Source organism: Mesoplodon bidens (genome assembly GCF_964165515.1).
Source record: "Mesoplodon bidens genome assembly, chromosome: 18".
NCBI lineage: Eukaryota > Metazoa > Chordata > Mammalia > Artiodactyla > Ziphiidae > Mesoplodon > Mesoplodon bidens.
In genome coordinates, this window is record NC_138175.1 from 18,170,372 (window position 1) to 18,197,867 (window position 27,496).

Sequence of the window (27,496 nt, forward strand, 5' to 3'; positions counted from 1 at the left end):
TTAAACTAAGGTTTTTTTGGTGCATAATGCTATCGCACACTTAATAGATTACAGTATAGTGTAGACATAACTTTTATATGCGCTGGGAAACCAAAAAATTCGTGTGACTCACTTCACTGCGGTGGTCTGGAACCAAACCTGCAGTATCTCTGAGGTACTCCTGTTAAGTTGTTGGGCCAGGATAAGCCTATTTGGTCCTTAACATGCTGACTGTGGCTTTTCCCCGATACCACACTGCCTCCTGCTGGTGCCCATGGAGAGGGCATGAAGCCCTGAAATTCGTCAAATCAGATTCCTTAGATGAGAGTTAGGTATTTGTGATAAGGAAGAGAGGGATGTTGGGACAACCATATAATGGTGGGACTTTGAAAAACGGGGAGAAAACTCATCAAGCTTTTCACTTAATATTTATGCAATTTATGTGAGTTATACCTTAACTTAAAAAAAAAGAAAAATGAGAAGATATTTGATAGAGAAGAGGAGGAAAGACTTTTTAGGCAGGCAATGGGTGAGTTAATAAAAATAGCTCACACTTACTGAGTCCTCACAACAAGCCAAGCCCTTCACTAAGGGCACTGGAAATAGTAATTCATTTAATTTTCATACAATCACCATGAGGTACCTCTATTATTTGCACTTGACAGATGAGGAAACAGGGGCCCAGAGATGGTTAAGTAAGTAACTCCCTCAAAGTTACACATCTAGCAAAATGGAACAGTCAGGATCTGAGGCAGGTAATTTGGCTCCTGGTTAAGGCAGGCAGACTGGGATCACAAAGTAGCCACACTCACCAAAGATCTGTCAAACTGAGAGGCCTCTTCCCCTATTCTGGAATGTTCACCATACAAAGATTTTGTCAGATCAGGATACTGTACAGATTGAGGTCCGTGTCTAATTCATTCAAGGATCCATCATGTCATTTCACATCCTCACTGATGCTGCCACTTGCCCTCCTGAGTTGTCCTTTAGTGACCCCAAACTTGATCTGATTCTAGTCCAGTGGGGTTGGTAGAACAGCTTTTGAAGCTAGACCAGTTACTGGGCCTCCCATGGAGGGGGCACACCCACCCACCAGAAATGGGATTTCTCTATTTAGTCCAGATACTGGGTGGTGAATTCCAAGAGCATCAGAGGTACCAATAGTTGGCTTACATCCTATGTCCCTACTTCCTTCCTACACCACTCCAGGCCTATCCAGTCCTTTGGAAATGCCCCTTACTCACCCACTCTTCTGCCTGTGGAAGATATGGTAGATGTGGAAGATAGTGATATACACAGTGAAGAAGTGGGGAACAGGCTCTCCAAGGTCAGTGTGGCAAATCCATCACAGAACTGCAAAGAAGTAAGGCTCAGGAACATGTCCAGTAAGGTGGAGGATGGAAGTGGATTTGGAACTGGGGATGGACAAGAACAGACTTGAAAAGGAGAAAAGGACCTCTCCAGGTCTATCTACAAGGATAGAAAGGGAGAAAAGAACTCAGGGAAAGTATCCTGTGCAGTCATAAGATTATGTAGGCAGCTGTTCTGTATCTAGAAAATCATGACACAAACACGTAAGAAATGGGAGGCAGCTGTAAGAATGTTCCTATTTGAGTAAATGTAGTTTGTTGGTGGACATGAAATTAAATTTCAGTAAATATAATTTGCTGGTGGTACGGTTTTTCATGTATCAAAATCCTTACTCACGTGCCTACTCAATTCCATCCAACCTCAAGAAGTGTGACAGGCCCTGGGCTAGGTTCTGGGATGCAGGGTAAAAAAGAAGACAGAGTACCAGCCCCCAAAGGAGCTAACTGTGAAGAACGTATTTCAGGAAGGGTGAAGTAGGAGGTGCTAAGGAGGGAGCAGCAAGGGGATTTAACCTAATCCAGAAAGTCAAGAAAGGGTGAAATGTCTTTTAAGTGAGGCTTGAAGAACAGGAAGAATTTAGTTAGGCTGGAATGGACAAGATGAAGGCTCTGGGCAAATTGAGTAATAGGTGAAAAGGAAATGATAGAAGTTGTATACACACACACACACAAAACGTGAGCCCAAAATGAGGTTGGCAAATAGGTAAATTCTTCAAGCTTTAGAAGTCATTTTAAGGAGTCTGCACCATGTTCAAAAGTAAAAGGGAAGAGTGATGAGTGAATGTTCTGATCCGTGTTCTACTGTGTATTCTTCGACTCAGTAATTCTACTTTAAGGAAATTATCCTAAGGAAAAAATTATGAATTTCTGCAACGATACAGTTAAAAGGATGTTTCTAATATTGAGACTGTCTAGAATTGCAAAATTTTGAAATAACCTAAACGTCTTACAGTAGTGGTTTAGATAAAGAAGACGTTGGTTCATCTATATATTGGAATGCTATGTAGCTGCTAAGGATACTGTAGAAAAAAAATTAATGACGTGGAAAAATGCAAAATGAAGGTTATATAAAATATACATAGTATAATCTCAGTTTTGCGTGCGTGCACGCACACACAGACACAAATAGGTATACAAGACATTGGAATGCTATAAACCTAAATGCCAACTTACCTTTTCATGTGGGATTATGGCTGATTTAAATGTTACCGTTTTGATTATTCTTTCTAATTGTTCTAAATGTGCTATTTTTGTAATTTAAAAACTATGTCTTAGAAAAAAAGAATTTTAAAAAACCCAAAAAATAAAAATTTAAAAAGGGAAAAATTTCAAGAAAAAGAAGAACAATTTTCTTCTAATTATACGTCTTATATGTCTTAGAGGTTCCTGCGGTGCCGGCCATATTCTATTTCTTGACCTCGGCTGGGTTAACACTGGCCTTTTGCTTTACTTGTTAAAATGTAAACTTGTTTAATAAAGTTTCCTCTCTGCATTTTACATTTCACGATTTTAAAAATGTTTAATAAGCTGCACACATTTATTTTTCAATATTTTATACGCAGCCCAGCGTCTCTAGTATAGCGTTCCACAATTTCGGAGCAAAGTTGACACCTCCTACCGCCGTTGGTTTACCCGTCTGGGCAGCACGGACTTCAAGTCCCAGCAGGCATTGCGGCCGGCACACCGGGAACTACGGGGTCCGAGAGGAAGGCTGGGAGCGACCGGTCCTTGCCCTCCCAGAAGCCCGCGGGCGGCTCGGAACGCTGTCCGTATCATGGCCGCGGGAGCCGGGACGGCTCGCTCCGCTTCCGGCCCGGGCGTCGTGCGTGACCCGGCGGCGTCACAGTCGAAGAAGCGTCCCGGCAGGGAGGGCGCGCAGCGATCGGACGCGATGGCGGGAGGAGGCGGGAGCAGCGACAGCAGCGGGAGGGCTGCAGGCAGGCGGGCGTCCCGCAGCGGCGGGCGGGCTCGGCGGGGGCGCCACGCACCGGGGCTGGGGGGCTCGGCGGAGCGGGGCGCGGGGGAGGCGCGGCTGGAGGAGGCAGTCAACCGCTGGGTGCTCAAGTTCTACTTCCACGAGGCGCTGCGGGCCTTTCGGGGTAGCCGGTACGGGGACTTCAGGCAGATCCGGGACATCATGCAGGGTGAGGGCCGGGCCTGGGGAAGGAGGCTGGGGCTCCTGGGAAGGTGATTTGTGGGGCCCGAGTGTAGCGGCTGGGGGTCGCCGAGCCAACGATGTCTTCTCTCCCAGCTTTGCTTGTCAGGCCCTTGGGGAAGGAGCATACCGTGTCTCGGCTGCTGCGGGTTATGCAGTGTCTGTCGCGCATTGAAGAAGGGGAAAATTTAGGTATGGCTATTTTTTATGTTCTTCTCTGGGCTTCACTTATTTAGGGTTACGTTGTTTTCAAACTTACATCCTAGACTGAAGGGTTCAGGGTTAAGGTGGGCTACTGTGTTTCAATCACGGTGTTTATTCTCTGGCCTTGGTTTTCTCCACTTAGTATTCTCTTGGCTGCTTTTCTGTGTTTTTTATTTCCTCCCACCTGTTTCTTGCTCGCCCCAACTTTGTTGCTATCTAAAGTGAATTATGTGAAGATGGCCATTTTTCCTCCATAGTAGAGTGTTTTTAAAGCATGAGCACTTTTTTTTTCTTTTCCTAAATTGAACTTGACAGCTGTTTAGCAAAATGATCTTTAGTTTCTGGCCGTTTTGTATCTGATCCTGCCATTTGAGATACAGATGCATGTGTTAAAAAATAACTTTTTACCTGTCTTGAAAATTAGTCACTTGAAATTCATGGATTTGAATTTGTACCCTTAACATGTTTGTAAGCCTGTAGCCAGTATGTAAGCAAATTAAATGAAAATCTTACTATATTTGCATGTTTCTTTTATATATATATATATACATATATATATATATTTGAACATAATTCTTCTGCTCTTTAGAAAATAGGTTAAAGTGAAAATTGTGCTCTTTGTCCTAGACTGTTCCTTTGATATGGAGGCTGAGCTCACACCACTGGAATCAGCTATCAATGTGCTGGAGATGATTAAAACGGAATTTACACTGACAGAGGCAGTGGTCGAATCCAGTAGAAAACTGGTCAAGGAGGCTGTAAGGCTCTATTTTAATTTTTTTTTTTCTTTTACCAAAAATCAGAGGTCTTTGAGGAATCAGTGCTTATCTTTTTTGTGTGGGGTGGAGGACAAACAGGGATGGAGAGAGAGCAAGTGAGCACACTCAGAACATGTAACTCACACACATAGATGTTATTGCATCAGGTGACCCCTTCCTAGCCCAGACCTGGAAAGAACTGTTAATGGCAGGTGCTCAGCTTTTGTGATTTTGGTGGTCTCCCTTGTGGCCCTGGCAGGAGGGGCCACAGTACACAGGAAATGAGTTGGCATTGAAGAATGACACTTTGTAGGTTATTATTACCATTCAGAGCAGCATCGTGAAAGGGCTAAAAGTAACTGGCCTAGGATCTTGTCACCCTTGTTTATTATAGACCAAGGAGAATAGCTGGTGCCTTGGAAAATGTGGGACTGCTTTGAGCTCTTTCATGCAATTGCAGAAAGAGGCTTAGGGAACATTCCCCTTGAACAGACAGAATCAGAGGTGCTGAGATATCAGCCATTTCGAAAAACAGTAGCGGTAGAAGGCTGGCGCAGGCAGTGTTCTCGACAAGAAAAAAGCTTGTAGAGTGTCTAGGAATTTGGGACTGGAACTATGTCATGGCTCAGGTAGCTTCAAGTAGTGGAACTTATTTATATTTAAAACACTGAAGCAGCCATGGAAACCAGTCAGAAAAAGCTTTTTCTTCTCCCTTAACCAAGGCTGGGGGTGTGGAAGCAGATGCAGAGGTGGGGACTGAAGGACAACAGCTCAGCATTGCCTTGGTGGTAAAAGTAAGGAAATTGGTAAGAAAAGATAACAGCACCTTGTAAAAGGATGGGATCTTGGGGGCAGGGTGGGGTAAGGGACAAAACCTTGTTTAGCAAAGACTTTCTGTCCCTTGGCTATGTGCTGGGTACTCAGACACCCTGTTTAAAAAAACAACAGTTAAAAAACTGTGTGTGGGGTGCAGACATTTTATTTATTCAGTTAAGGACCTTAGGCAGGAACTACTGTTGGTCTTACAAAGAATGCTTAGAAAATTCCAATTCCAAGGAGGAATGATCGCAAGAATAGATTTTTAGTATAGGTAAGGCAGGTTTGTGTTGGAGGTAAAATGCCAGAAAAGACATATTAGCAAGGGAGGAGAAATCCATGGCTACTTTCAGAATAGCTAAGGATCTTTTGGGTGGGAAGAAGTGGTACCAGTTCAGGGTAATTCTTGTAACTACTGTTAAGTAGCCAGCTAATTCAGAAATGCAACTCCTTCAGAACACAAGGGGTATAGATCTGTCTTCTGGCTGCTCTTCTGGTAGAGTCTGTGGGCTTTTATCTTTCAGCTGAATATTTATTATTTAAGTTCATAGATCTCTTGTTTGGGGGCTTCATTAGGAAAAATCTATTAGTAAAATCCAGATTCCCTTAAAATAGTCAACCATTTTATGTTGACTCTCTTCTGCTTTTTCATTTTCCACCAGGTACCAGATCTCTTGTTACTTACTATATTACTGTTAACTGCTGTGTAACAAATTAGCCCCAAATTTAACAGCTTAAAACAATAAATATTATCTCTCAGTTTCCAAGAGTCAAGAAGCTGGTAGTGATTTAGCTGTGTTTCCTACTAGAGGTCTCTCGTGAGATTATAGTCAAGTTGCCTGCCAGGGTTGCAGTCATCTCAAGACTCAACCAGGACTGATGGGTCTGCTTCCATGCTCTCTCACATGGATGTTAGCAGGACTCACTTCCTCGCTGGCTGTTGGCTGGAGACTTCAGCTCCTCGCCTCTCCATAGGGCTACTTACAACGAGGTAGCTTGCTTCCCCTAGAGGATCCCAGAGAACAAGAGCCCAAGACAGAAAGCTGTAGTCTTTTATAAACTAATCTCAGAAGTGACATATCACTTCTGCCATATGCTCTTGGCCACACAGACCTGACCAGCTGGAATTTGTGGGTGGAATGGCACTATGCAGGAGGTGGGTATCATTGGGAGCCATCGTAGAGGCTGGCTACCGTAGTTACCTTGATATCCAAGTTATTAAATGATACCGTATCACATGTCTCTTTGATTTATTTTTTTAATTTCTCATTTAGTCATAGAATTTGTTACCTTGGAATGCCTAGGCTCATTGAAGCTTTTTGATGCATTTTTAAGATCTCTAAAGTATCACAGCAATTTATCTTAAAGTTTATTAAATTTTTTAAAAAGTTTATCAAATAAGTTGTTTGTTAAGTTAAGAGCTTCTTAATGTATGATCCAGGGATCTTTGCAGGTCTTTGGGACCCTTTCAGGGGTCAAAACTATCTTTAGAATAATGCCAAAATGTTAGTTGAGGTTTTCAGTGCACTGACATTTACACTGATGATGCAAAAACAGTGATGGGTAAAATTTCTGGTGCCTTAGCGTGACCGTGACCAAGGCAGTGGTAAATTGTACTGGTAGTCATTGTATTCTTCATTGCCACATGCTTGCAGTTTAAAAAATAAAAAACAGCCAGTTTCAATTAAGAATGTCTTTGATGAAGCAGTAAAAATTACTAATTTTATTAAGTCTTGAGCAGACGTTTTTCCAGTATTTAGTCTGACAATATAGGAAGTTTTTCCGTAGCATTTCTGCTGCATACCAAAACATGATGGTTTTCTTCCGGATAAGTACTTGTGTGATTGAGTTGCATGCTGCTGATCTAGCTGCTTTTGTAATGGAATACCATTTTTACTTGAAATAACTGACAAACTTTGGTTATTTAGATGTGGTAATCTGGCAGTCACTTCAAGGAAAACAAGTGACAGTATTTGTTGGCAGAGGTAAAATTCAAGCTTTCAGGTGAAAATTAGAATTTTGGAAAACTTATATTCATGTCCTTGGTAGCTTCCCAATATTCAGACTTTTCTGATATGATTGATGGTGATATTAACACCTGTGATTTAAAAAAGATTTTTAATGTATCAACATTTGGAAGATCATGACTCAGTAAACCAGTAATTTCCAAATGATCGATGAATTGTATTGCAAAATCATTCCTGGGTAGCAGATCCATTAAAAGTGCAAGACAGACTAACAGATTTTAATGTAATAACGATGAAGAGTTCACTTGCCAAAGTTTGGTGTAGAGTCAAAGAAGAATGTCCACATTTTCTGAAAGAGCTATTAAAATACTACTCCCTTTTCCAACTTTATATCTGTGTGAGGCCAGATTTTTTTCATATATTTCAACCAAAACAACATATCACAACAGAAGAAATGCAGAAGCAGATATGAGAATACCATCTTTCTTCTATTAAACCAGATATTAAGGAGATTTGGAAAAATGTAAAACAATGCCACCCTTCTCATTAAACTTTTGTCTTATTAAATAAGTAATTTTTCATAAAGATATGTTATTTATGTTAACCTGTAATGAGTTTGTTATTTTTTAATGAATTAATAAATATTTTAAATTTTTCTCAGTTTTATATTTCTAATACAGTGAATGCAATGGATATAACCCACATAAACAAAAGCTCTTTGGGGTCCTCATTAACAGTTTACAGTATAAAGAAAGAATCCTGAGACCAAAAAGTTTGAGAATTGCTTCTGTAAGCTGATAATAATATTGAGACTACGTTGGTTTTCTTTTCATAACTAAAAGATGCCTCAGATTTCTGTGAACAGGAGAGAGTAACATATATGGCATGTTCCTGGGAAGCATTTAGGTGTTGCTTTTGCTGTGTACCTTTGGTAATAGCACCTTGATTTTCTTTGAGGACCTTACCACATTTGAGGGGCTGGTGCATCAGACACAATGTCTTGAAATTTTAATTCTTGAAACAAAAAGCTTTGTCAAGGCTTTCTGAGCATCTGTGCTTCCCATAACAGCCTGGTTTCTTTGGTGAGTTTGCTTTTTTAGCCTTCCTTTACTTCTGTGAGTTTGGTTTTCTCTTCTTATGTCCTTTCTGGCCTTGCCTCCAACATAAACCTGTCTCACCTATATTGAAAATCTGTGCTTGGAATTTCCTTTTTGTTTAAGTTAGCCAGAGACCATTGCTATTGCTTAGATGGTAAGAACCTTAACAGAAACATAAGAGAAGAAATTATACTTATTTCAAAAACTTCCAAGTTTTCAAAAAGCAAAGTTTGATCTCTTAAAAAACAAAAACAAATGAAAAAACTTCCCAGGAAATTAATGCATAGTTTTAAAAAAGCTCATAGTACAAACTTCGGAGGCAGACTTTCAATTAAGATTTTGAAAGCATTCACATTTCCTTTCTTGTTTCACAAATTAAACATAGTAGGAGAGCTGTGTTCCAGTTCTGGGAAAGATAGATAAGCATATTCTTCTTTCTTTTATTTATTTATTTTTTTGGCCACACCATGTGGCATGTGGGATCTTAGTTCCCTGACCAGGGATCAAACCTGTGCCCCCTGCAGTGGAAGCACAGTCTTAACCATTGGACACAGGGAAGCCCTTCTTCTGTCTTTCTTAATGCAAGTATAAATCCTGGACAGAATGAATGGAGAACTCAGAAATGTAAAGGGTAGTAAGCTAATGGAGAAGACCAGAATATGAAGGTCCACCAAACTGGTGATGAGTAGATTACCATTTTTTCCCTTTCCAGCATCACCAGGCCTGGACTTGAAGGATCCTGAAACCTGGAAGTGCACCCCAGGTGTGAATAGAAAGAACTCCAAGAGAGGCTTTCTCTGGTCTGAAGAGCAGGAAAGGGGATCTGCTAAGGATCAGAGAGGGTGGAAGAAATCTCGTTTTTGTTTTTGTTTTTGTTTTTTCCCTTTTTTCCCTTCTCTATCCTAGCACCCAGGCAATACTACACTGGTAGCAGCAGTGACCCAGTGATGAGAGTGGCAGGAGGGCAGGCACCTAAACCTAAAGGAAGAGAAGAACCCTTTCTCTTTAGCAGTGGAGCTGTGATTCCCTGAACTTGAAATGGATTCCATTCCTTTCTTTTTTTACTGTCTATCCTGATGCTTAGTCCTGGATGCAGATGCAGTTAGTGTGTGGCAGAATAGGGAAACTAAAGCCCCAGGAATGCAAGGCTGGTTCAGTGTTTGAAAATCAGTGAATGTAATTTACCCTGTTGGTCCAAAGGAAAAACCATATGGTCATATCAATTGAAGCAAAAAAACGTTTGACAAGATTCAACATTAGTTCATTGTAAAAACACTCAGCAGCACACCAGGAATAGAAGGGAACTTCCTCAACCTGATAAAAGGCATCTACAAAAAAAACTACAGGTAACATCATAGTTAATGGTGAAAAATGGAATGCTTTGACCTTAAGATCCAAAATAAGACAAAGGTGTCCGTTCTCACCACTTCCACTCTACGTCATACTAGAAGACCTAGCCAATGCAGTAAGTCAAGAAAAAGAAATAAAAGGCAACAAATTGGAAAAGAAGGAATAAAATTATCCCTTTTTCCAGATGACATGGCTATCCATATAGAAAATTCCATGGAATATACCCAAAAAGCTATAATAAGTAAGTTTAGCCAGACTGCAGGATACAAGATCAACACATAAAATCAATTATATTTTCATATGCTAGCAGTGAAATGAAATGAAAATCTGCAGTGAAATTACCAAAACAGTTATTTACAATAGCTCCAAAAAAGAAAAGAAAAATATGTATAAGTCTAACAAAACATGTGTAGGATCTGTATGTGGAAAAAAACAAAATGCTGATGAAGAAATCACAACCTATTAAATGGAAAGACATACCCTGTTCATGGATTGGAAGACCTAATATAGTTAAGATGTCAGTTCTCTCCAATTAATCTATGGATTTAATATAATCCTAATCACAATCTCAGCAGGATTTTCTGTAGATACTGATTCTAAAAGACATATGGTAAGGTTAAAAAAAAAGACTAAAATAACGAAAACAATTTTGTAAAAGAAGAATGAAGCTGGAGGAGTCACTACCCAATTTTAAGAATTACTATAAAGCTACAGTACTCATGACTGTAGATATATAGATTCGTGGAACAGAAGAAAGAGTCCAGAAATAGACCCACACAAATATGACTGATCAATTTTTAACAAAAAATATGAACGCATTTCAATGAAAAAAGATATTCAATGGAAAAAGGATAGTCTTCAACAACTCGAATTAAAACAATTGGATGTCCCTATGCAAAAAATAAATGAACCTTGACCTAAAACTCATACCAATATTGATTCAAAGTGGATCATAATCTGAATGTAAAATGTGAAGCTATAAAACTTTTAGAAGAAAACATGAGAAAAAAATCTTCATGTCCTGGACTTAGGCAAAAAGGTTTTACATATGACACTAAAAAGCAAGATCTACAAGAGCATAAAGTGGACTTCATCAAAATTAAAACTTTTGTTCTGAGAAAAACACTTCAGAGAATGAACTCTCAAAATGAACAAGAAAACAAACACCCCTATTTTAAAAAAACAACCAAAGAGAATACACAGATGGCAAATAAGCACATGAAAAGATGCTCATCATTTAGCCAACAGGGAAATACAAATTAAAACCACAGAGAATACTGGGACATACCTATGAGAGTGGCTAAACTTTAAAGACTACTAACACTAACAAGTGCTAGTGTGAATGTGGAGCAACTGGAACCCTCATACATTGCTGATGGGGTGCAGAATGGTATAGCCATTCAAGAAAACAGTTTGGCCATTTCTTATAAACATGCATTTTCCAAATGACCCAGCAGTCCCACCCCTGGGTATTTACCTTAGAGAAATGAAGTTATGGTCACACCAAAACTGGCACATAAATGTTTTAACACCTCTATTCATAATCACCAGAACTGCAGACCACCCAACTGTTTTTCCAGTGGGTGAGTGGATAAACAAACTGGTACATCCATACAACAGAACACTGCTTCATCAATAAGATAGCAGGAACTACTGATAATGCGACAATACAGATAGATCTCCAGGACATTATACTGAGGGAAAGAAGCCAAACTCAAGGCTACATCCTTTAAAAATTAAGCTGTGTGATTTCATATATACTGTATGATTCCATTTTATATGACATTCTGTTTTGTTTTTTTTTTCTTTTTGCGGTATGCGGGCCTCTCACTCTTGTGGCCTCTCCCGTTGCGGAGCACAGGCTCCGGATGCGCAGGCCCAGCGGCCATGGCTCACGGGCCCAGCCGCTCCGCGGCATATGGGATCCTCCCAGACCGGGGCACGAACCCGTATCCCCTGCATCGGCAGGCGGACTCTCAACCACTGCGCCACCAGGGAGGCCCTATATGACATTCTGAAGAGATGAAACAGTGAAAAGATCAGGGGTTAGGGATGGGGAGGAGGTGACTACAGAGTGCAGCACAAGGGAGGTTTATTGGATCCATGGTTTTTGGTATCATTGTGGTGGTTACAGAAGTTGATACATGTGTTAGAACAGTATGCCAAAAAAGAGTTAATTTTACTTTATGCAAGTTAAATAACATTTTAAAACATAATAGGACCTGGGACTTCCCTGGCGGTCCAGTGGTTAAGACTGCCTTCCAATGCAGGAGGTGTGGGTTTGATCCCTGGTTGGGGACCTAAGATTCCAGTGCCTCGTGGCCAAAGAACCAAAACATAAAACAGAAGCAATATAGTAACAAATTCAATAAAGACTTTAAAAATGGTCCACATCAAAAAAAATCTTTAAAAAAAAAACAACGTAATAGGACCTAAACGATTTATAAAAAGTAAAACCTTTGTATGCTTCAAGAAAGTAAGTATAGTCTTAGTATAGTTTTTCTGCTGAAAATGATGTAAAAGTGAATATGATGATCTGATTAAAATGAAAAGACTTACTTACTTTGTTCCCTCCCTGGCAGTAGGAACTTAGTGTTGTGCCTGCTCTTCAGAAGCGTTTGACACCAGTTTCATTTGCCCTGTATGGCTGTGTTCAGCATGTGGAGGACAGAAGCACCAGAGAGTTGTACTTTCTGAATTCCCTTGCTAGTCCTCCTTCTCTTGGTCTGTATGTTTCTCCTTAAATTCTTCCCTGTGAAGACTGAAAATATCTATGGACCAGTTTTCCTTCCCTTTTTCGTGTGTGAGATATGTTTCTTTGAGACTGGATTTAAGGTAGCTACCTTATCCTGTTAGATAACTCCAGGTGGTCCCAATTTTTCCTCGCTTTTCTAATGTTTAAAAAAAGTGCACATATGTTTTTTAAATATCCTTTTTAATTTTCAATCACTGTTATTTGCCCTCTACATATATTCTCTTGGGGTGTCTTGACCAAAGGATTCTCCTTCTTCTCTGTGGCTGATGAGACCTTCTCATCCTACCTGAAACTTTGTCCTTTCTTCTGCTGCTTGTGGCTGAGCTGGGTTTGTTTGTCTCAGCAATTCCCTGAACACTTTAACTGGAGTTGGCCCGCTGGGGTTTACAGTATGAGAGGCTGTGCTGGTTCTCAGCGAATTGGCCTCAGGCCTTTCCTGAATGGAACTAGCAGAACTCTGTGGTCAGCAAATTATTCACCTCCTCCCCACCCCCCACAGTATCTCCTCCTCTCATTCCCCCCATTACATCAAAGCTTTTGCATCCAAAAAGAACAAAACCAATTGTTCTGGGGACCTGGGATGACTCCTGTCCATTTTGCCTTTCCTTAGGAGGCCCTATTCAGATTGGGTAAATGGTCTGTAATCCAGGAGATCAGATTTTGCTTTATCAGCTATATATTTTTTTAATCCAATGTAATGTTGAAAATCTACTATCTTACACACTGAAAGAGAGCGTACGGTTGTTCATATGCTTGAATAATAATTGTTAGTTTTTAAATACAGGAATTTGATAGATGTGAAAAAGTTCTTGGGTATGTAAGACTCAGTTTTACTTTTTAGTTGAGCTTATTTTGATATTTGATATTCTAATTATACCTTTCATTATTACAGCAGTTTAAAAAAAAGTCTTTTCCCCCCTTTTGTAGGCAGTCATTATTTGTATCAAAAACAAAGAATTTGAAAAGGCTTCAAAAATTTTGAAAAAACATATGTCCAAGGACCCCACAACTCAGGTAAATTTGATATATTTTTGCTCCCGTGACCTAAATCCAGTTCATTGCCTTTTGTGGGGAAACAGGGAAAGGGTTCTCTGTCAGGAATGTTATCTAAATATTCGCCTTTAAATATTCAGCACCTTGAGCATGTTGCCTTTTATATCCCGGATAACTTACTGTTCGAATGGCTTTTCAAAAATTTGTTTGAAAAATTTACATAAATCATTTACTTGCCCATTACTGTCAGGTTTCTGACAGAACTTTAGTGATCAGCGCTGGTATTAACACTTCTGACTTTACATAAACGTTGATCCTGCAGACTTGAGAATCTGCCTTGGTGAGGACTTAACTCTTCTATTTTCTGGTGTCAAAAGCTCTGTTGGTACCCTGCTCTTATTTTTTTTCCTTTATAAATATAAATTTTCAGTTTTTGAAAGGGTAATACCTATATGTAATACAGCATTCGAAAGGTACAACAAAAGAGCTTAGTGAAAATTCTCTCACGTCTGACTCAGCCATCTTGTTCCTCTCCTTAGAGGCAACCAATGTTTTTTTCTTTTATTCTTAACAGAGATATTCTGTGCATATGCAAGCAAATAAGTATGCATGTGTGTATATATACAGACGTACACATATATCCATATTTCCTGTTCTTCCCATATACATATGTGAGCATATTCTACACACTAATTTGAGCATTTTGTAAATTGCTTTTTTCCCTTAATATATCTTGGAGATCTTTTTATTTTAGTACATAGGGAGCTTTTCATCCTTTTTGGTTTTCTTTTTTTGGAAGTTTAAAAATCTTTATGTAAAAGTAGAAAGGTACTTTAGATCCTAAGTTCTTCATCCTTTTTTTTTTTATAGCTACATAGTAACCTACTGTGGCTGATCAGTAATTTTTTGACTTGTTCTACATTGTGGTAGGCTTCCCTTCTTATATGTGTACCAGTGACATTCATTGACAGCATTGTGAAAGTTCTGATAGCGTTGTTTTAACTCATCATCATTGAATTTTTACTGGAGTTTTTCTTTCTCACATTGCAAAAATTGGTCCTTTGTGTAGAAGCTGAGAAATGATCTCCTGAACATTATCCGTGAAAAGAACTTGGCCCACCCTGTTATCCAGAACTTTTCCTACGAAACCTTCCAGCAGAAGATGCTGCGCTTCCTGGAGAGTCACCTGGATGATGCAGAGCCCTACCTCCTCACGGTGGGGCTTGGCCTTCTCTTCCCATAACTGTGATGTAGCCTGGAGGATGTGAAGGCAATTAGAAAAGGACAGCTCTTTTTTAAAGTGAAAAGAGTAAATGTGTGGAAAAAACTGAATTATATGTGCTGTCTTTCTTAATTAAATGCCTTAAATATTCAGAAGCAGAGATCCTGGCAGAGGCAAATGCAACATTCCTGGTTTCCCTCACCTCCCATTTTTACTTCCTCTATGTGGGATTCATCTTTGTGGTTAAAGTAGGAGAACATTCAATTACAACTGATGGTGGTTCCCAAAGGAGAAAAAAAAAAAAAGATGATTTGACTTTTGCATATGACCCCAAAGGTCTGTTAGGTACTCAGAAACTAAATTAGGGATGAGATTGGAAGGATAGAAGAGGAGATACAAAGTAAAATCATTTAAGTATTTGTTGTCCAAAATAACCTTTTGGAATTCTTGCAATGTCAAGATGCTTTTAGCACCACTCAGATTGAGTTCTCCTTTCGTATAGAAAACTGTGAGCCATTTTTTGAGGGAGGGAAGGGAGGAAGAAATTTGAGATAATTCTTGTAAGTTCTCTCCCTTTTTATGTCCTCCTCTAGTCTATGCCTAAATTGGGTTTGTAAGTGAACATGCTTGCATATTGAGTACGTTCATGGTGAAAGAAGCAGAGTTAATGAAATGCTGTGACTTCCTCTTCCTGATGACATCTTTCCTTTCCCAGATGGCCAAAAAGGCTTTGAAATCTGAGTCTTCCACCTCAACCACAGTGAAGGAAAATAAACAGCCAGCACCAGAGCCTGTGGAAAAGCCAGTCAGAGAACCTGCCAGGTGAGAGAGATGCCCTTTTGTGATGTTGGCTGAAACACTGGGGTGATGTGTGGGAAGCATAGTTGTCTTCTTCGAGCAGGATCAGTGGTTTGACCTTTTAACGTGTTACTGGGTTACTCGTAGAAGGCACTGTGGGATTTACAGAGCACATCCTGGGAAGACGGGAATATTGAAAATGGGATGTCACATCCTTGGCAGAAGCTCCTGACTGGCTATTCCTCAAAGGTTCTTTTCTTCTGTTTCTCTCTCCTTGCCTCACCTGTACCTACTCAGTACTTCCCTGTTGATACCTCATCTCTTAATGCAGTGCTCAAACTTGTGAATCAGATTCCCAGGACCAGCTAACAAAGCAGAGGTCACACGTTTAGATGTCTTTGGGGGCCCAATAGGAGATGTAAAGGAGCAAAGTGGGTCTAGGATAATACAGTTGAGAGCACGGGACTGGGACACAGAGAGGGCGTGCTTTCCAGCTTCGTGTGATTGTTGCTATGTGTGATGTCCAAAGATGTCCAAACTTCAGTTCAAATTTTTATGTGAGACGTCCAAAAAATTTTTTTTGAGATTTCCCAATTTTTGAATGTTGGTGGTTAGTCCAATTAAAAAAAAAAAAAAAAAAAAGGGCTTCCCTGGTGGCACAGTGGTTGAGAGTCCGCCTGCCGATGCAGGGGACACAGGTTCGTGCCCCCGTCTAGGAAGATTCCACATGCCGAGGAACGGCTGGGCCCGTAAGCCACGGCCGCTGAGCCTGCACATCCGGAGCCTGTGCTCTGCAACAGGAGAGGCCACAACAGTGACAGGCCCACATACAGAAAAAAAAAAAAAAAAAAAAAAAACTTGAATAGCTTAGACAAGACACATCTGCCAGCTGGGTTTGGCCTGCAGGCTGCCAGTTTGCCCTCTCCTAACAGTTTTTACTTAAAACATCCAAATGATAGATGAACTTTACTTTGAAAAGGCAGTTTCTCACTGTTCCAAGACTGTGTGGCACTCTTCTCACTCTGAGAATTCTCAAGATCCCATTTATAAGTGTAGTGTAGGAGAAAGAGGGCAGAACGGAGACCAGTCTTTTACTTCTCTCACATGAGGGTTGGACTAGGACAGCTGGAAGAAGAGTTTAGACTTCAAGGTGAGATTGCTGGATTATCAGTTGGTTGTCCAGATGGACTTGTAGTTGTTAGGCACTACCCAGAGTTCTTGCATTGTGGAAAGCACCGCTTTAGTCCATGCAGACTAATGGGTTAGATGGCACACAGGCTGAAGAGGTGTCTGGAGGGGGGAGTATCATTGGCCCTAGTTCCTTTAGGGTTCTCTTACTTGAAGTTTAAGCTCCATAGTTCAACTTACATATCATATTTAAAGCCTCTGCTTAACACTTATAAATGGAAGCTTTTATAAATAAAGCTTGTATCACACACCCTCTCTGTTTTTTTTTTTTAATGAGTTCTCAACATGAGGAGTTTCTAATTTGAAGCTTCCCACTTGAAAAAGTTGTGGCTGCTTGGACAAGCATCCACAATGGTGAAACTGATCTCTGTTATGTTTGCATTATTTGTAGGCAGCTACAGAACACTCCAACCACCATTGGAATTATGGCTCTGAAAGCAGCTTTCAAGACTCTGTCCAGTGCACAAGATTCTGAGGCAGCCTTCTCAAAACTGGACCAGAAAGATATGGTATTTCCTAATAAAGTGTGCCCACCATCACCAGCCCTCAAAAACAAGAGACCGAGAAAAGATGAAAACGAAAGTTCAGCCCCTGCTGAGGGTGAGGGTGGCTCTGAACTGCAGCCCAAGAACAAGCGCATGACAATAAGCAGATTGGTTTTGGAAGAGGACAGCCAGAGCACTGAGCCGAGCGCAGGCCTCGACTCCTCCCAGGAAGTCATTCCTGCTTCACCATCCAAGCCCACCATCCTCAACCAACCCCTCCCTGGGGAGAAGAATCCCAAGTATGAAGACCTTCTTTGTAGAAGTTTGGGGGCTGGTTGGTGGTCCTGGTTATACCTGGTATTGCTTCCGGGAATGAAGTAACTTTCAGCTAAGTTATTCACCACCAAGGCTTGCTCAGACTGCTAGAATGTGACTCAGGGTGGGGAGTGACGTCATAGCCATCCTGCCAGTTCTGATGCCCCGCATGTGGGCTTCCAGGCGTTGCACTAGGCAGGAGTGAGGGTGAAAGGGTGTCAGAGCCTCCTACTCACCGCTGCTTCCATTTTTAGCAAACTTCTGAGTGCCTTGACTACTAAATATTAGTCTTGTTTGTTAAAGGAAGTTTGTTTGAATTGGGCCACGTTATACTTTGATCCTTAAAAGAGATTTGTGAATATTTATAGTTTTGCATGTTCTGTGAGCATTTGGGACTTGGCAAATTCAGTAATTACTAATCTCTCACATTCTGCTAGGTTCTGTGGGGCAGTGGTTAGAATGCTTTCATTTTGCTCCCCATCAAGACCCCCAACCTGGCTTTCAGTTTTGCTACCCTTTGTGCCCTCTTGTGGATCTTTCCTCTAGGCAAACTGGTCTGCTTGCTCTCCCTGGAACCCTGTTTCTACTACTGTACTCTTCTTGCCGACTCTCATTCCCCACATTCGGACTATCATTCCTCCACCATTGCTTGTCAAAATCCCATCTGTCTTTCAAAGAGAAGAGAAGCTGATGTTGACTAAATACTTTCTGTGGGCCAAGCACTTTCACGTATTATCTTACTGAATATCTACACTCCTCACTCTGTGAGTGATTTACTAGCCTCACTTTATAGGTGAGGAAGGTTCAGAAAAGTTACTAACTTAACCTGAAGTCACACAGATAAAAAATGGCAAGATTGGGCTTTGGGATTTTTCATCCCAGTCAGTCTTGACACAAAAGCCCGTGGCCTGTATACCATGTACACCAAGCTGCCTCTTAAAACTCTGCCTCCTCCATAAACTTCCCCTGGTCACCCTGCTGTAAGTGATCACCTCACTGATCTCCCAAGGTCACTGCCATCTCTACTACTGCTCTCTGTTACAGCTGTTTGGGGACCTGTGCCCTGGCATGCTTGTGCTGGGTGCCCTATAGGGCTGTGGCATCTGATAAATGATTTATACTCGGGCACAAATCTGCACTATATGCACCACTTCTGCATTTGCAAGTGAGGGAGTCGTTGGCTGGGCAGGCAGATGCAGTCAGCACACTATTACTCTCATTTGATACCTGATCTCCTCTACCCCTCACAGCAATTCTATGAAGTATAAGTATTGCTCCCATGAACAGACAAGGAAACTGGAGACAGTGCATGATTACAGTGGTTTTATAAATGGGAGACTCTGTGAAGGTTTCAGACATACCTCTCTCATGTGTCAAGGGTATGAAGTATGATGGGTACTCTCAAGCAGAGGTGGGCAAATTATGGCCCCTTGGCTAAATCCACCTGCTGCCTGTTTCTGTAAATAAAGTTCATTGGAACACAGCCACATCCATGAATTATGTATTATCTGTGGCTGCTTTTGATGCTACCTTGAGTTGAGTAGTTGCAACAAAGACAGTAAGGCCTGCAAAGCTGAAGGTACTACTGGCCCTTTACAAAAAAAAGGGATCCTAAGACCCCGACTCTAAACGAAGCGTATGTGAGGTGCCTTGGGAGCTGCAGGGAAGAAGAGCTGGGCCTGGGCGGCAGAGTTGTGGGTGGAGCAACCTTGCAGAGGAGCAAGTGTTGAGCTGGCCTTGAAGAATGAGTAGGAGGTCATCCAGCAATATTGGGAGGTCGGTTCTAGGAAACAGGAGCCTCTTGAATTACAGCACGAGAAAGCCTGGTATGAGCCGGAAAATGTCATGTAGTCTGTATGGCAGGAGAATATAGGGCACAGAGAGGATGAAGGGAGAGAAGTCTGGATGGGTAGATGGGCCAGATTTTGAGTTCCTATTATATTCTATCAGGCAGAGGTTCTCAAGAGGGGCTTCAAATCACAATTACCTATGCAGTGTTTAAAAAATATATATTCCCAGGCTCCTGTCTACTGAACTAGAAGGGACAGGAGTGTTCTTTAATCTGCTTTGCTAACTGTTCCCCAGATAAGTCTAATACACCTAATCAGAAAGCCTCTGAGCAGACACCACTGAGGGATTTTGAACAGACACTGAGGGAAAGGAGGAGAGGAGGGTGGCTGGAGACTGCTGCCCGGTGAGCAGTCAGGACCCAGGGGAAGCTGGGCCAGTGGAATCGGAGGAGGGGAAGGCAGGATTAGGATCTATCACCTAGACGGCAGGGCCAGACTACTATATTTTTATATCCCCCACAGCACAGAACTAGTGCTTACTAGATAGTTTATTAACCAAACAAAGTAACAGTTCTTGGTTCTTGCAATTTAAGGGGCTACATGCAAAACTTCTATAAAAGGCTAGCAAAGGGTAAACATTTTAGGCTTTGTGTCTCTTGCATATTCTTCTGTTTTTTGGTTTTTTTTTTACAACCCTTTGGAAAATGTAAAAACCATTCTTAGTTCAAGGGCTATACAAATCCAGCAGCCACAGGCTGTAGTTTGCCAACCCCTCTAGACCATTAAGTTTTAACTTCACCAGTCAGGAGCACAGTGAGCCAGGAAGTGACCCGGCTTGCCCGCACGGCCACCTAACAGTTAGGACGAGGACCGAGGTCTCAGCCCCTTCCACAACATGAGAAGTTAAGAAATACCAAAATGTTTATACATGTAATAAATGCTGAGTTCAGAGGAGGAGCAGAAAGTTACCAAGTGATCTGCAAAGATTGTCTGCAGGAAGGGTGAATAGCCACTTAGGTGAAAATGATGGACCCTGAGGTTAAAATCAGTTTTTATCCCAGGACTTGGATAAGTAGATGGAAAACTTAAACTGTAATGCTGTCTGACCTTTATTTATGAATAGTAATTGACACAGCTAATATCCTGAGAAGGAAAAACCTCGTGTGATTTTTTTTTTTTTTTTACTTTGTCTCAAGCAAATCAGTTATTCTTAGAAATAACCCTTTGGGGGATATGATCCAATTTAAAAATAAAGAAAAGTGAAGAGTCCATCATTTGTCCCAGCACTTAGGTAACTGCATAGAAAACTCATGCAACTCAAGGAATTTTTTTCAAGTTTATGCACTTATTAAGCAAACTGCTTTCATTACTCATTTGCAAAATACCCAGACAGCCTTAAAAATAAATTTTTTTTATAGTGGGGAAGGAAACAGCAGTTTGTTTCTACTCTCTTGGTCAGGTTTTTTGGTGACTTTGATCTATATATAAATTCTTCAAAACTTAGTTCAGATACTTCCCATGTTTGTTTTGTAAAGGATGTTATAATTCTGAGGTCAGATTTGTGCTATGTTCTGTAAGAGTGACTATATTTTCATTTATTTAATAACTTGGGTTTTGGATTATTTTTCAGGTTTGGGACTGTTTTTGGTTGCACCCAAGTACTCAAAATTTCATGTTCACAGGAATGATTCTTGTTTGCTTACTAGTCTAATCTTTGATGGTATAAGTCCTTTACAGCTCTTTGATAATCTCATTATTAGTTTAGCTAGTATCTCTCCAGCTTCTGTGAGGGTGTGTGTTACTGTGCCCCGTGTTTGGAGTAGACAGATGAGGATATGGTCCCTGCCGTCAAGGTGCTTATGGTTAAGGGTATGTTGTGATAGGGTTGTGTAATAAAGTGGAAGCACTATCATAAGGGCAGAGGAGCGGGGGCTTTTTGTATGTGTTGGGCAGTCTTCATTGAGAATGATGGCCTTGAAAGATGGGCAGGACTTCACTTGGCAAGGAGGGGAATCCCAAGGAGAGAGAACAACAAATAGAGAGGCAGGAAAGCACAGAACTTACAGGAGGAAGGAGGAGCAGAGGGCGGTGTGGGTGTTGGTGAGGACAGGAGGGACTGCTGAGAAATTGACGGGCCAGACTGCATGATCTTGATTCCCCCATATGGGCATTTAGGCTTCATCGTTTAGGCAGTGAGGAGCCATCACTGAATAGAGGAGGGATGTGGTAATTTTAGGATGATTGTTCAGGTGGCTTTGGAAGGGGTAGGGGCTAGGGGGGAGAGAGTCCAGTTAAGAGGCTAGTGTAATACTGGTGAAAGGTATTGGGCCATGGGCTTGGACTAGGGGAATGGGGAGGGAAAGGAGAACAGTCTAGAGATAGGAATAGAGCATGTCTGTGATGGAGGGGAAGGAGTTTGCAGCTCTAGGTTAGAAGAATGCTGAAATCTGTAATAGAGTCCAAACCAAACAACCAACCAACCAACCAAACAACAGGAAAATGAACAGATCGTTGAGGGGGATGGTGATGTATCCAGTGCTGAGTTTGAGAGATGGTCCTGAAACCTGGGGAACGTTGACATGGAGAGGCCTGGCCAGGTCAAGATGTGGGAGTTGTGTGTAGATGAATCTCGAATGTGGTCACAGCAGAACAGGGAGGAATACAGAGCCATGGTAGAGCTAAGGACAGAGTATGGGATGACCTGGGGTGACTTTGTTTTACACCTTGTCCTTTCGCTGATGTTCCCTCAGAGTACCCAAAGGCAAGTGGAACAACTCTAATGGGGTTGAAGAAAAAGAGACTTGGGTAGAAGAGGACGAACTGTTTCAAGTTCAGGGTAAGCCAGATCTCATCGGTCTCTCCATGACACTTGTTGAAGTGCAGGTGCATGCTACTGTCGCATCAACGTTGTCTCCAAACTAGAAAAAGTTTAAAACTTCCTCATTGTGATTCATGAGGAATCGGTTTTATGTCTTTTCCAGTTAAACAATGGAGACTATCAAAGCAACGCTTTATATTTAAAGAAAACTCCTGGTTTGGTTTAATAAATCCTATATTTAATTGTAGTTGATGTTCTTCCTGAAGTTTTTTAATTAGAAAAGGTAGAAGTGGTCGTTCCTTACATGTCTTATTTAAGTAAATAATCTCTTACCAGTTTCTATATGTAAGTGTTTTTTTCTAAGATGAGAAACTTTACTTTTCCTTAATTAATATTAAACTTCATAGTATTTGCATTAGGATCTCTCCCACCACATATTTTGCACCCTGATGGAAAGATAGACATGCTAAACCTTAGTTTTGGAGATTCTGAAGACTTTTGTAACACAGCAGCAACAGTAATCCTTTGCCAACCTCAAAGGTTTTGCCCTTAAAAATTACCTTTCATTGGCAAAAGCATAGTTGGCAAAATCAAGATTACACAGGAAATAGGAGAAGTAACAATAAAAGTGGCATTAAATATTTTAAAAACAGGATATAAACGTTCTAGAAAACATCCACTTCTGATGCAGTCCAGATTTGTCAGTTTCAGAAATCGGCTTCTACTATATTATGAAATACTTCATAAGTTAAAAATAAATAATGTGCTCCTGTAAGTATCCCTTCTCCTGAGTCACCTTTCTTCACTCTTCAGGAAGCATTACTGGGAGAGTGGCGTCTGCTGAGGCAGACACTGTAGCAAGTTTCACATTTATGCAACTTTGCATTTTCTTGTAGCTTTTTAACTGGCTCTTGTTGGCTTGAGATGGCATGTCCATTATACTTGTATACCCTCCCGTAGCCCCCTGGTCCTTTAAAATATTATCTTGGTCCCTGTTTTTGAGGCCTGATCTATTTCCATGGGATGAGAGGGTAGAGTTTGACCAGATCTCACATGGTCTGTTGGAGTGGGAAGCAATAATTATTACCCCGTTCTTTTTGTTTGAAGAATTGAGCCAGGGCTTCCCTGGTGGCGCAGTGGTTGAGAATCTGCCTGCTGATGCAGGGGACACGGGTTCGAGCCCTGCTCTGGGAGGATCCCACATGCTGCGGAGCAACTAGGCCCGTGAGCCACAACTACTGAGCCTGCGCGTCTGGAGCCTGTGCTTCACAACAAGAGAGGCCGCGATAGTGAGAGCCCGCGCACCGCGATGAAGAGTGGCCCCCGCTTGCCACAACTGGAGAGGGCCCTAGCGCAGAAATGAAGACGCAACACAGCAAAAATTAAAAAAAAAACAAAAAAAAAGAATTGAGCCAAATTTTTAAAATGTATTTATTTTATTTATTTATTTTTGGCTATGTTGGGTCTTTGTTGCTGTGTGCAGGCTTTCTCTAGTTGTGGCGAGTGGGGGTTACTCTTCGTTGCAGCGCACAGGCTTCTCATTGTGGTGGCTTCTCTTGTTGCGGAGCACAGGGTCTAGGCTCACGGGCTCAGTATTTGTGGCTCATGGTCTCTAGAGTGCAGGCTCAATAGTTGTGGCGCACAGGCTTAGTCGCTCCGCAGCATGTGGGATCTTCCCGGACCAGGGCTCGAACCCATGTCCCCTGCAGTGGCAGGTGGATTCTCAACCACTGCGCCACCAGGGAAGCCCCCAAATTTTACTTATATCTAACAATCAGGGATTTGGAAATTCAAAAACAGTAAAACTGTGTTATTTCAAAGCAGTAATTAACAAGGGGTTATAAAGCAGAAATTATATATATACACACACACTCAAATATGTGTGTATATATACACACATAAATACCTATATATATATTACATGCACATGCATATATATATATGTATATGTATGTGTATATATATATTAGGATTTTAAATACCACAGTTCCTCAGTAAGTTTAGAAAATGATAGTGGTTTTACTAAAGAGCCTGAAATCCATCATTAACCAACATTTATTGAATGCCTGATTGTAAAGTATTTGCTTTGTACAGATTCTCATGGACTGAAATGATTGGTATCTTGCAAGTAGAGGACAAAACCAAATTATCCTTTAGTGATGTCCTTTCTTTTCTCAAAGTTTGTAAAATTTGAATCAGGTTTTCCCTTTGGGGACGTTCTATGTCTTTTTCTTGTGGTTTGTGCTGAGAAAGGTAAGCTCTGAAATGAGTCTACTTTTAATGTTTTCCAGCAGCACCAGATGAAGAGAGTACAACCAATATAACAAGAAAGCAGGTAATTTTAAATTATCTTTTCTGATCTTTTCTGGTTGTGTAGGTAGAAGAGAGATAAAATAAGTACCCACATCTCACAGGCATAGACTACCCATGAACCTGGTAAAAAATTTTATTTGTGATTTTCAGATAATCCAAACTAAGTTAAATAGTTACTCTCTGGAAGAAAAATCTAGGTGGTCAGAAAGCTGACACATTTCCTAACCATGAACAACACACGTTTGAAATTTTGAATGCAGAAATGGATATCACTTGAGGATGAAATGGCAGGACACTGGAAATTAGGAAATGTCCAAATCCATGGTGTTAACTTATATTCTATATCATGTTTTAAAAGTATAAATCCTTCCTTTGGGTTCAGATGATTCTCCTAGGATTGAGTTTACCTCTTTACTATATGAAAATATAAATAAGTGGAAAGACAGGTTGTGATAAATCCTTTGCTTTTTTGTTTTTTTTGCAGAAGTGGACTGTAGAGGAAAGCGAGTGGATCAAGGCTGGAGTGCAGAAGTACGGGGAAGGAAACTGGGCCGCCATTTCTAAAAACTACCCATTTGTTAACCGAACAGCTGTGATGATTAAGGATCGCTGGCGGACCATGAAAAGACTTGGCATGAACTGAAACAGGCCTTCATTTCCACAGAATTCACAGGAGCATGGTTCCTAATAATAGCCCCTGGTAGTCTGCTGTTTCTTTCAGAAGCTGGGCTGGGATGAGAATCTTGGGCATCTTCCTCCCATGTGGGGGAGGTCCCAGTTCCACTTCATCACAGTTGGAGATCATGGAGCTGAGAAACAAAGCCAAGTTCACCCCATGTCCTTGACAGAGATGACAGGCACATAGCTTGTACAGTGCCAGAATACCATTAGTATTTCCCTTCTTTAGTGGTTTGCTTGAATTTAAATCCCTGGTAATCAGTAGAACCTTCTCCTAGGAAATGGTGGAGTCTGTTAGGAGTCACTTTTGACTCCATGACCTGTTAAAACCAGCAACATGAGCATTATTTGGAGCGAACTTGTTCCAGGTAAAGCTTTGGCCTTCTGATGCACATGCAAAGGAACTTCATCTGTCATGAGCCCAGGTTGATGAGAGACCAGTCCTGGTGGAATCAGAGTCCCTTTAAAAACTGTTTAGCCAGTTGTGACATCAACTCCTAGACGTGACTGCCTTGGCATTTGCTCTATTTGCTGGGCTATGTAGGCAGGTTTAACCTCCACTTCTCACGTGGTTGAACCAGTGTGTTTTTTGGTAAAATGGTGATTGTAGATAAGCTTAGCCGCTCTCCCCATCCTCTCTTCCCAATTCCCTTCTTTATGCTGGACTTTTAAAGCTTAAAAAAATCCTGATTGAGTATAAATGCCTAATTCCATTCTTTGTGAAATGGTTGCTTCCGCCTGATTCCCTAATTGTGCTGTGTTAGTGTCTTGCACTGGAATTCAACATTCCCTTCTCCTTTTGTACTGTGTTGTGCTTGCTGTCTCTCAGACATCCTTAAAGACTATCTTTTTAGGAAAAAAGAATTTCAGTAAAGTGTTTTCTGTAATTTTTTAAAAATGAGAACTAATTATTGTCCATAACTTGTAGCATTCTTCATTAAAGTCTTGCTTCTCTCAAATTTAAGTAGCTGTTTAATTGCAGCTGAAAAGATGGAGGTAGCAAAATGTTGAACAAGCTTTGCTAAACCATATTGTCCATGTTAAGAAGCTGATGTCAAACTGTATTGGATGTTCTAATCCTTGGAAGCTGTGCCATACAGAGATGTGAAAGTTTCCTCTTAATTTGTCCATTTCCTCCTATAACGTACCCCTCCGTGGACAAAAGAATTCCTTTTTTCTCACTTTTGAGTGAGTGAAAGGCAAGATGTAAAGAAATGCTAAAGTTTAAAAATTCGTCCTGTAGTTGAAATTTGGAAACTTTTTACAGCTTTATTACCTATTAACTACATGTTTGGGGGTTGGGTACTGCTGTCTTTCTAGCAATTAACCCCAAATGAAACTACAGTGAGAAAGCAAGAACTTGATCTCCACTCAGTCTGGTTGTAGCTACTTGTGATCTCCCTCCAAACCAAGCTTTAGGATCCAGAAGCTTTTTACCTTCACCTCTCACACTGTTAGATGGCACTCTCTAGGTAGAAGAATGACACTGTGATACATTTAAGGAAGCAAAATATCCTAATCGTGTTTCTCAAAATTTGAGAAATGCATAGATCCATTAACATTTTTTAACATAACTTCAATGCTATCTTTATTATAATGTTATAAAATGTGTACAGACATAAAACTCTGCCTACAGTTTCTATAGAACTATACAGCTTACCATGAACCGATGACTGTTTCGCTGAATCTAAGTCACTGCTCACCACATGAGTAGTGCTAGGACTGTGGCAGTGGTGGGACTCTGGTGGGGATGCCTGTGCCACTATGTACTGAGAAATGATCCCAGTCTCTCCCACCTTCACCTTAGTGAGACTGCTGCAGAGCCACTGTGCCCCAGACTGCTGTGATGTCATCTGGCCTTTGCTGGAACTGAACACAATTATGAAGTGTGTTCTTCATAACATAACACATAGCTTGTGACAGTTAAAGTATTACCACTTGGAGTCACTGTGATGCCTTCTGAAGCAATACTTGGTTAGAAGGTACTCATGCTGTTTTGTTAAGATTATGGCTGAGATAAAAACATTTAGACATTGTCAGAACTCAGAGACTGACAGACACACTATCCTGATGGGTAAGAGTGTGAGGCCCACTCAGGGCCCCAGCTGTGCCAGCTGTGCTTGGAGATGGTGAGTTAGCCACTGGAATCTCTGGATGTCCATTTCCTCATCTCTAATGTAGTAGGTAATGGTACTTCCCTTGTAGCCTGTTGTGAGAATAAAATAAGATGCACATAAATGTCTCCGCCATGAAGTCAGCCTTTTTCCCCCTGTGGGTGCTGAAGAAGCCACAGATAAAAGAAAGATCAAGGGTTTGAACAATAGTCTTTTAATTTATTTGTTTGTTTGTTTATTGGGGCTGCACTGGGTCTTTGTTGCTGCATGCGGGCTTTCTCTAGTTGCGGCGAGCAGGGCTACTCTTCGTTGCGGTGAGCAGGCTTCTCAT

The 27,496-nt window shown here is 41.0% G+C and overlaps 2 protein-coding genes across 3 annotated transcripts in view; one reads left to right on the forward strand and one right to left on the reverse strand.

Annotated features, from left to right (window-relative positions):
- Nucleotides 1-27,496, reverse strand: part of NIP7 (nucleolar pre-rRNA processing protein NIP7) — a 67,777-nt gene that overhangs the window by 30,793 nt on the left and 9,488 nt on the right. The gene's annotated exons all lie outside the window — the stretch shown is intronic.
- On the forward strand, nucleotides 3,081-27,289 carry TERF2 (telomeric repeat binding factor 2). 2 transcript variants are annotated; one of them, XM_081217261.1, is made up of 10 exons: nucleotides 3,081-3,493; nucleotides 3,601-3,696; nucleotides 4,336-4,466; nucleotides 13,379-13,465; nucleotides 14,514-14,660; nucleotides 15,382-15,488; nucleotides 17,044-17,436; nucleotides 21,993-22,078; nucleotides 24,355-24,395; nucleotides 24,858-27,289. In XM_081217261.1, the coding sequence occupies exons 1-10, from the start codon at nucleotides 3,124-3,126 to the stop codon at nucleotides 25,014-25,016; spliced, it is 1,617 nt and encodes a 538-aa protein (XP_081073387.1). In that variant the 5' UTR covers nucleotides 3,081-3,123; the 3' UTR covers nucleotides 25,017-27,289. The 2 variants fall into 2 exon arrangements, with proteins under 2 accessions (XP_081073387.1, XP_081073386.1); XM_081217260.1 differs by having other exon boundaries at nucleotides 3,082-3,493; nucleotides 24,352-24,395.